The sequence below is a fragment of the Mastomys coucha genome, unplaced genomic scaffold (genome assembly GCF_008632895.1).
Source record: "Mastomys coucha isolate ucsf_1 unplaced genomic scaffold, UCSF_Mcou_1 pScaffold23, whole genome shotgun sequence".
NCBI classification, from domain to species: Eukaryota; Metazoa; Chordata; class Mammalia; order Rodentia; family Muridae; genus Mastomys; species Mastomys coucha.
This window is the reverse complement of record NW_022196906.1, coordinates 57,322,349-57,331,445: the sequence shown is the minus strand read 5'-3', so window position 1 is coordinate 57,331,445 and position 9,097 is coordinate 57,322,349. Positions and strand designations below refer to the sequence as shown.

General features: G+C 41.1%; 1 protein-coding gene across 5 annotated transcripts in view; it reads left to right on the top strand.

Annotated features, from left to right (window-relative positions):
* The window catches only part of Pias1 (protein inhibitor of activated STAT 1), a 110,199-nt gene extending 102,712 nt beyond the window's left edge, over window positions 1-7,487 (top strand). For 3 of the 5 annotated variants that reach the window (XM_031345678.1, XM_031345674.1, XM_031345675.1), the window contains exons 13-14: window positions 1,482-1,519; window positions 4,278-4,738. In XM_031345678.1, coding sequence (XP_031201538.1) covers window positions 1,482-1,519; window positions 4,278-4,571 — 332 coding nt within the window. In that variant the 3' untranslated portion in view covers window positions 4,572-4,738. Of the gene's footprint in view, window positions 1-1,481; window positions 1,520-4,277; window positions 4,800-5,356 lie in introns of those variants that run through there. The other 2 variants (XM_031345676.1, XM_031345673.1) reach the window with 2 other exon arrangements.
* Window positions 7,488-9,097: the final 1,610 nt, after the last annotated feature.

Genomic DNA, 9,097 nt, shown 5'->3' with positions numbered 1-9,097 from the left:
TTGAGATAATATTTCTATGTAGTCTTGGTTGGCCTCAAACTCACAGATATCCACCAGCCAGCATATACTGGCATGCACAGACTAATCTTTTTTTTAAAAAAGTTTGGTATGTCAGTACATTCATTTGTATCTCAAAAAGAACTTCAGGTGTAGATGTCTCTTTATAACTTAGTGGCTTATGGACTAATCCTTTAACTTCCTGAAGGCCAGGTCTCTGAGCAGTTTTCTAGATAGCTCTACCTATTTGCACACATGCATCACTGTTGCTACATCCTGGAGGCCTCTCTCCTGCTGTGGATGGGAATGGTTGCCAGCATATTGCATTGCTTATGTACTCAAGGTTGGACATAGGCATGAGGCCACTGGTTTTCTTGCTCTTTGTTATGTCAGTGCTGGGTAATGTTACCATTATATAAGTTAAGGAGGGTCTGCTTGCAGCCAGGAATTTGGGTCAGACTTTTTGTGGTGCCACCAGACACTTATTTTTAGAGACAGTGTCTCCTATATCTCAGATCCAACTGCCTCTTCCCCTTAAATATTAGCATTAAGGGCATGTGCCACCATGCTTAACCATACAGACACCCTTGGGTTTTAGTCTGAACTAGATGACAGGAAGTGAATACTTTGACAAGGGGAATTAAAAGTTTTGCAGTAATCGGTGTGACTCTTAAAAAGTCAAACCAAAAGTCATGAAAGACCCCAAGAGGAACTTGCGTGAAGTAAACTACATGGAAAGGTTGCTTAAGGGCTAGGGGTGTAGCTCAGTGTGTAGAATGGTTGCCAGGTGTAAATGAGATGATGGGTTGGAGTACTAGATCAGCTAAACATGGTAGGTAGTATGTGCCTGTAATCCCACCACTCAAGAGGTGAAGACTTAATTAAGAAGTTCCAAGTCAACATAGTGTGTGGCCAGCCTGCTCTACATGAGATTCCATCTAAGCAAACAGACGGGCAAATAAATAAATAAATAAATAAATAAATAAATAAATAAATGCATAAATAGTTACTTATGGGGATCAAATAAGAGCAAGGTATTGTTGCCAAAACTTGGGTTTTGTCCTTCATAGTCTACAGGTGGAAGTGTTATAGAGCCCCTATAGTCTACAAGTGGAAGTATTGTAGAACCCCCAGTTTGACTTCTCATGGTTTTCAGTTTGTTCTTTGGTTTGTTTGTTTGTTTGGGTAGGTTTATGTTTGGTGGTGGTGGTGGTGGTTTGAGACAGTCTTTCAATTTCACCTTAGCAGACCTGGAAGTTGCTGTGTAGACCAGGCTAGCTTCTAACTAAGAAATCTGTCTCCCTCTGCCTCCTTCAAGTGCTGAAATTAAAGGTGTATGCCACCATGGGCCATCAGTCCTTGTATTTAAATAGGAATCCAGAGGGCATGGGATGTAAGACTAAAGTGCTGGACATTTAAAAAGGCTTGCTTTTCCTTTTTGTTGTTTGTTTTCTCTAAGGTCATTTTTTTTTTCCTTTCCACAGGATTAGATTTCTTTCCTTTCTTATCAGGAGACAATCAGGTATGTTAATGTGAAAATAATCTACTTCTTTAATTGTATATTAAAATATCTAAAAGTGTAATACATAGTCAGAAGAAAGAATGAATTTCCTTGGAAAATAAGAGTGCATGTGCCAAGGGTTGCTCTGTCTGTAAGAATTTAAATAAAAGCATTATTCATCACCCTCCATCCTCAGGAAAGGGTAAAGGCAGTGACTGCCTGTTGATTTCTCAGTACTGTTGTATGAAGACACAGGGCAATGAGCCGTGTGATGATATATGAGGATGTCCTGGTGCCCAGGACACCATAGCTGCTATTGCCTGTAGTGCTACTGCATTGCCAGGAGTATGCTTGATACATAGAGTGTGTGCAGTCTGTGAGTACTTGATACTGATAGCAAATCTATGACTCTCAGTTGTACAGTATGCTGTACTTCCGCATACTGTGTTTATTGAAGCTCTGATTGCGTCATCTTCTCCCATGCTTGATTCTAGCTCATACTGTTTTGTTCGTCTCAGTCCTTAAACATACAAAATGAGTTGTTGAAAGGCTATATCTAATGACCTGGATACAAAATTAAAAGTGATGAAGGAGTATGGAAGGAAACAGTCAAAGATTCTTATCCACCAGTCAGGCTGTCTCATTGCACCAGAACTACAGACTTTGAAAAGGAAGAACAAAGTGGAAGAAGCCTCATCAGGAACAGTGAGACACACACATATTGAGAAAGGCCTGCTTCAGCCATAGAAAAGTGGCTAAGGACATGGACTGGACCAGACACAGGAGCTCCGGGTACTTTAGCTGTCACTGTCAAAACAGTGACCCAACCACTGTCCAGAATGCCCTCCTGGGTTTCATGCCAGCAAGATAAAGCACTAACTGAAGATTAGCAAACTTTGTAAGAAGTCATGCATTGGAGATGATGCTCATGTGCATCCTGTTTGTTTCGTTCCTGGGTCAGGGTGGTGGTCTTGTTCCAGCAGCATAACTCTGACCCAACCAATAGAAACAAGTCAAGAAGATTTTTTTTTTAGGGTATCATATATGAGTATATTTTATTTACATTATTTCCATCCATCTCTTTCCCTCCTTCAGCTCCTCCTATGGCCCTGTATATACATTTTTAATTTTTTATTACTGTTGCATGCATGGTGTTGCTTGATGTAGCATAGCACATATTTGGAAGTCAAATGACAGCTGTGTGGAGCCAGCCCGCTCCACCTCTGTATGCACTCCACCCATTGAACTCAAGTAGTTGGGCTACATAGCAAGCACCTTTATCTACTGAGCTACCATGCTGGCTGATCACAAAGATTTAGTGGCCTTTGGGACCAACTGCCCAAGTAGGACCTTTGTCCGAGCTACACTGCCACAGGAACACTGAGGAGTCCACAGCCATCAGCCCTTCAGATGCTTGAGAACAAGAATATCAGGAAAGGGCGCATTTGTGGTGCGATGTTCACAAGTGCATCTCAGACGGAAAGGGACAATCCAAGCAAAGCACCACTGCATGTTTCTGAAGAATGGGCACCTGCTCGGCATAAACCAGTAGGTCGTCAGGGATCCAGAAGCAGCCATTGTCCCTGTCCTGAAAACCTTCCAGGAAACAAGATGTGGCTTGTAGACTGATTCTAACCCCTGCCTGGCCTGTGTAGACCTGGGGGGGGGGGGATGTGATGAATTTGTCTTTTTAGCAAAATATGTAACTATGTCTCATAAGGTATAGATAGGAAGAAAGGAATTTTTTACATAGCCATATGGTATATTTATGTTTTAAGTGTTATTATAAAGAATAAAGTAGTCAGAAGCTAAAGATTTGTGGTCAGTTAATGGTTAATAGGGGAGACTTTTTCTTCAGTGGTATAGCCGTTGGTAAGTTGTCTGTGCTCTGTAAGCAACACTGAATAAACTCATTGGGACACATACACATTCGAAGTAGACTGTTGGGAAAAAGAAGGAGACCAGCTAGAGGGAGAGGGAACAAGAGAAAGTAGTAGAAGCAGTTATGATCAAAAGACATATATACATGTGAAAATGTTAGAACTCATGCTTAATTAGTATGTTGTAAATACTCATTTAGTATTAGTATTTTAGTAGTTTGTTTAAAACAAAGTAAAATTGTTATGTAACTGTGGTTAATTAAAGAAGGATAGTTTTGGGATTTTTTTTTTTTTTTAAATAAGTGTAGAATGGCCTAAGCATAGAGTGCTGGTAAAGCCCACAGTAGTACACAGGTCCGTCCTCAGCCTTCACAGCCACTCAGCAGCGGTCCCTGACCCAGAGAGACTTGCAGCTCCACACACCCAACTCTGAGAGTGCCCCACGCAGGCAGAACATTGCTTGGTTTTTACATCAACTTCTTTCTGCCCTTTCCAGCTCAGAGATGTTCATGTGCACAAACACTGCCCAGCACCTACAGTGCTGAGAGCAGCCACAGGTTGCACTGAGCTGCCCCGGCATGGGAGCAGCTGAGCATGTGTGATGCAGTTCTCAGGCTGAACTTGCCATTGGAAATGTGGGATGTATCCTTCCTCCTGCTTCTGAACACCTCAGAAATAGAGGGCTAAGAACTGCAGGCAATAGAAACTAAAACACACATGCACACACTATCAGAAATGTTATTCCAGTTTCAGATACCATGCCAAAGCACTCTGAGTAATAATGACCAGTCATTTACTACAGAATGTGTTATCACTTGAGGAGCCTTGTTCTGCTGAGAAGAGAGTACACAGAGGTGCATCTGATTGTAACAGAGTGTTTTGTCTCTGGTCCCTCCTAGCATTACAACACCTCCCTGCTTGCCGCAGCGGCAGCGGCGGTCTCAGATGACCAGGACCTCCTGCACTCTTCCCGGTTTTTCCCGTATACCTCCTCGCAGATGTTTCTCGATCAGCTAAGTGCAGGAGGAAGCACTTCTCTGCCAGCCACCAACGGAAGCAGTAGCGGCAGCAACAGCAGTCTTGTGTCTTCCAACAGTCTGAGGGAGAGCCATGGCCATGGTGTGGCCAGCAGGAGCAGCACGGACACAGCATCCATCTTTGGCATCATACCAGACATTATCTCGTTGGACTGAGCCTTCACCCTGCTGCTCCCACCCCATCCCAGATTAAATGACTTGGCAGAAGAGAACTCTATGCTCTGTTTTACCTTATCCTGTTTAGAAAAGTATACAAGCGTGGTTTTTTTTTCCTTTTTTTTTAGGGAAAAAAAATTAAAAGAAATGTACAGAGAACAAAACTATATTTTCAGTTTTACTTTTGTATATAAATCTAAGACTGCCTGTCTGATAAAACACTTGTTTTAAAAAAAAAAAAAAGAAAAGAAAAGAAAAGAAAAAGAAAAAACAATCACCCACAAACCTTCAGTTCATTTTTTCTGGATTCTGAAGACTTTTCACCATTTGTCCTATGGTTTGGGTTTTATTTTACTTCAATGGCATTATCTATCTTGCAATAACGGAAACAATTGCATGTATGAGGTTTAAATTGTGGGCTTTGTTGTGGGGAAGGGGTTGGGATAGCTTTGATTTCCATTTTTTAAAAGTGACAGACTTGGATTCTGTTTGTGTGTGCGTGGGTTTTACCAGCCATAAGTTATGAACCTCGCCTATCTCACTGCATCCCCTTTGTTTTCAGGACAAACCACAGAGAGCCAGAGCTCGCTTGCGTGCGTGCGTATGTGCGTGCGGTGCGTGCGTGCGTTTGTGCGAGCGAGTGCCTGTGCACCTGTGTGTACTGTTCTGTTGTCACTGTCCCATCCTCCTTAGTTTGCATTTGGTTAAAATCAGTTCCCTGGTTCTTTCAAAATGCTTCAGAGGTCTTGAACTCTTGTGTGAGCATCTTTCTCAACTCTCCCCAGGTGCATGGTCTCCATCCCAGATCCTCTGTGATCTGCTGTCTACCCTCTACAAGTGTGTTTCCCAGAAGTGCTGGAGCAAACGCTGCCTGGATACGCAGTCTGTGGGCAGGCCCTCGAATGACAATACATTTCTGTTGATTCTAAATCTGAATTGCCAGTATTCTGTATGTAAGCCAAGGCTGTGAACACCTGCATTTTGGTAACAGGGTAACAAGTTTTCCTTAAAGATCTTCATACCAAAATGGGACGTGAAAGAACCCTGGAAGCCCCGTGGGGTGAGGAGTGTCATTTGCAGCTGGCAGAGGACGTTCCATTCCACCGAAAGAAAAGAAGGAAAGAAAGAAGTCAGTTACCCTAAAGTTAACAGTACAGCGCAGCCCACATGTGGATCCGTAGCAAATCTATCTGATAAACAGTTGAAACTCAAAAATAACCTTAGTTATTTTGGTTTTCTGTCTCTGAGTATACTTCCTTTCTTAGCCGTGTTCTTTTTTTCCTTCGCCTTTAGTGGCAAGCATGACATAGGAAGCCTTTTTTTTTTTTTTTAAATTCAAGAATCAGTTGGTCTTACCTACTCTCAATAGCAGAATATGTAAATATATTAAAATTTGTTTCAGGAGATGATTAAGGGTCAAAGGAAGGAAAAAGTGCTTCTCATACTTGAGAGTCAGCAGAGAAGAAAGCATGCTCTTACAGTGGGAGATAGATGGCAGCTGATGGAGGATGCAGGGTTAACCACAGAGAGCCAGGGCGCACCATCGCCAGCTCCTGAACTGGCTTTTATGTCCCACCTTCGTGTTCTCAGAGTTGGGGAAGGACCATCTTTGTGTGTAGTAAACTTGTTTTCAAGCCTTGCATCCGTAACAGAAGGACCGGTATTGATCCAGGTAGAAGAAGTCAAGATGGCTGTGTCTTCAGGTGTATGATAAAGCAAGTGGTTCACATGACAGTGGCATCAAAAAATAATATGTTTTATAGTGTCTTTCTGCTACTAAAATGTCGACTTGAATTTTTGAAAAAAGTTGGTGTTGATATGTATATGTGTGTGTGTGTGTGTGTGTGTGTGTATATGTATTTATAAACAAGTGTGTGTGAGTAACATCATCGTCTTCCCCAACGCATGTGTGTTCCACACAGAAATGGCTATGTTAGAGTCACAAAACAATTCGCAATAAAAGAAGACATTTGTTGTCAGTTTAAACCAGAAATAGTTATGTTTTTAAATTCATCTGGTGGTGTGAGTACATGTTATACCGCTTCTCATTACTGTATTAATTTAGACTTGTTTCAGATACCATAATTTGTATCTAAATTGGGATTATAGTGGAAATCACTAAAATTTTGAGGTGTTTCTATTAACATAGCAATAGGAAACATTTATTATTTCAACTACCTGAGATAAAATGAATACTTTTCTTTGTTGTTGGTTTTGTTTGGGTATTTTTGATTTGGTTTGGTTTGGTTTGGTTTTGGTTACTATTGTTAGTTTTAGGATACTAATCCATAGTTTTTTGTGGCTGATGCTGAATTACAAACTTAGAACAATCCAGTTTAAACCGGCTCTCTGCATTCTTCATGCCAGTTATAGAGGGGTCACTTTCCTTCTGTGCCCTGCCTTGCACCAGCCTAAGGGCAGAGTGGGTAATTGGAGAACTAGATGTCCTGTGGCTTGGGTCGTGTCCCCACAGGAGAACAAGCCGTTTGGTTGTCTATGTATTTTAGTTCCTTCCACTTACTGAGGAGTTCACTTGTTCAGTGTTGACTTTCTGAAATGTTGCATGTGGTCAAGTTCAGTCAGAGACTTTCACAACCCTTAATTATTAGAGTCACACACCACTTTATCTCCTACATTTAAAAGAAAAGGAGCATGGTCACTTTGTCCCCTCTTGTTGTTGTTGTTTTTCCTTAGCCCGCCCTCACTACCCAGCCTTGACAACCTTGATTGATAGGCCGTGGACAAATACTGTTCTCAGCGTCTTTCATTCAGCAAGTCACCAGGAGCCCCTCCCTTAGTCTCTCCCTCTAGCATGTACACGTATGCTCTATACAGTACCATGTGTTCTGTATAATACCGTCTGTGTGCTCCTGTCTGTAAGCACACATCATCAATAAAGTAGCCATTCAACCAGGAGGGTGGAGGTGGCTTTTAATTTACCAGGTGGGCATTACTGGACACAATTTTTAAAATATGAAACTTAACCATGCATACTTTATTGACCAATTCTTTTTGAGTATTAAAGTTATTCCATTGCTAATTTAGATGTTATACATCTACATTACTGACTTAAAGAATCACTAAAGTTTTGAAAAATGTGGGTTCTCTTTGTGGTGGTGGTGGTGGTATATCTTTTGTTGCTTTTTTGTTTTGTTCTTTTTTTTCTGGCCAATTTTCCTTTGAGACAAGTCTGTGAAACCGAATGAAAATATACCCCAATTGTAAATGAATAAATGTAGAAAACCTAGTTTTTAAAGCAATTTCAATTTTAAATACATGAAACTTTCAGAATCTTCAGGACTCTTAAAGCACATTTGAATTTATTTTGGTAAGACTTTTGTTTTGTGGATACACATTGAATTCTGTTTGTTTGTTTTTTAATTAAACGCAAAGTGTAGATTTCAAGGAGGGAGGGAGAGTAGCTGGTGGTCCCAGAGCGTGCTGCTGCTGTTTTATTAACAAAGGGGAAGATGTATATAAATAGATAAAGGTTACCATAAATTCCATGAACTTAAATCTGTGATTCATTGCCTTAAGACTTTCTCTCTTAGAATTTCCATACCGCATGCCAAACCAGTAAAATGGCTTTTAAAAAAATGTATAGTAGACCAATGTCAGTTTGTATAAAAGTACCAAGTGAAAATATTTATTACATGCATTGGAGAAAAGTTGTTTCCCTGTTGAATGTTACCTGTTTCTGTAGAGCTCTTTAGATGTAATAAAAGAGAAGCCTTCAGTTAATCTGTGTTCTGTAAAATGCTACTCCTGGGCCCACGAGTAATGTACTGGTGCTGCATGTTCCTGGGGCCCCTATCACCCAGATGTTCCAAAGCATGACAAGTAACTGCTACCTTCCCATCATGCTTTGAGACCTTTCCTTATTGGTATACAGCTTACCTTCAATTCTAAAGCTACTAGTTATCTATCTACTGTGCAAACACTACTGTTCATGGTGAGCAACTAGGTGCTAGGAAAACTTGTTGGAATTTAAGGGATGCGTAAGAGGGGACCCTGAGGCAGCAAAGCCACCCCTGCTACAGCTTTGTAAATCAGACTTCAGGAGTGTGAGCTCACCCTGCTAGCCATTCGCTCTTTTCAAGCTGTACTGGAGATTCTACTTAGCCGTATAAGATTCATAAAATGTTCATTAAAACTACACTGGAGGCCGGACGTTGTGGCTGTCGCCTTTAATCCCACCTTTGGGAGGCAGAGGCAGGTGGATATCTTGAGATTTAAGCCAGCCTGGTCTGCAGAGCAAGTTCCAAAACAGCCAGGATTATACAGAGAAACCCTATCTCAAAAAAAAAGCTAAGAAAAAAACACAAACCTTACACTAGAAGGCTGGAGATATATGGCAGAACACTTAATTGTCAATCCCCAGTGTCAAATAAAAGAGGCACAGTATATACCTGTCATCTCAGCACTTGGGAGATGGAGGCAGAATCAGAAGTTTACAATTTTGAGGTAAATTTGGGAGTCATGAGATCCTATCTTTAAAAAAAAGTCATTGACAGACATCAGAACGG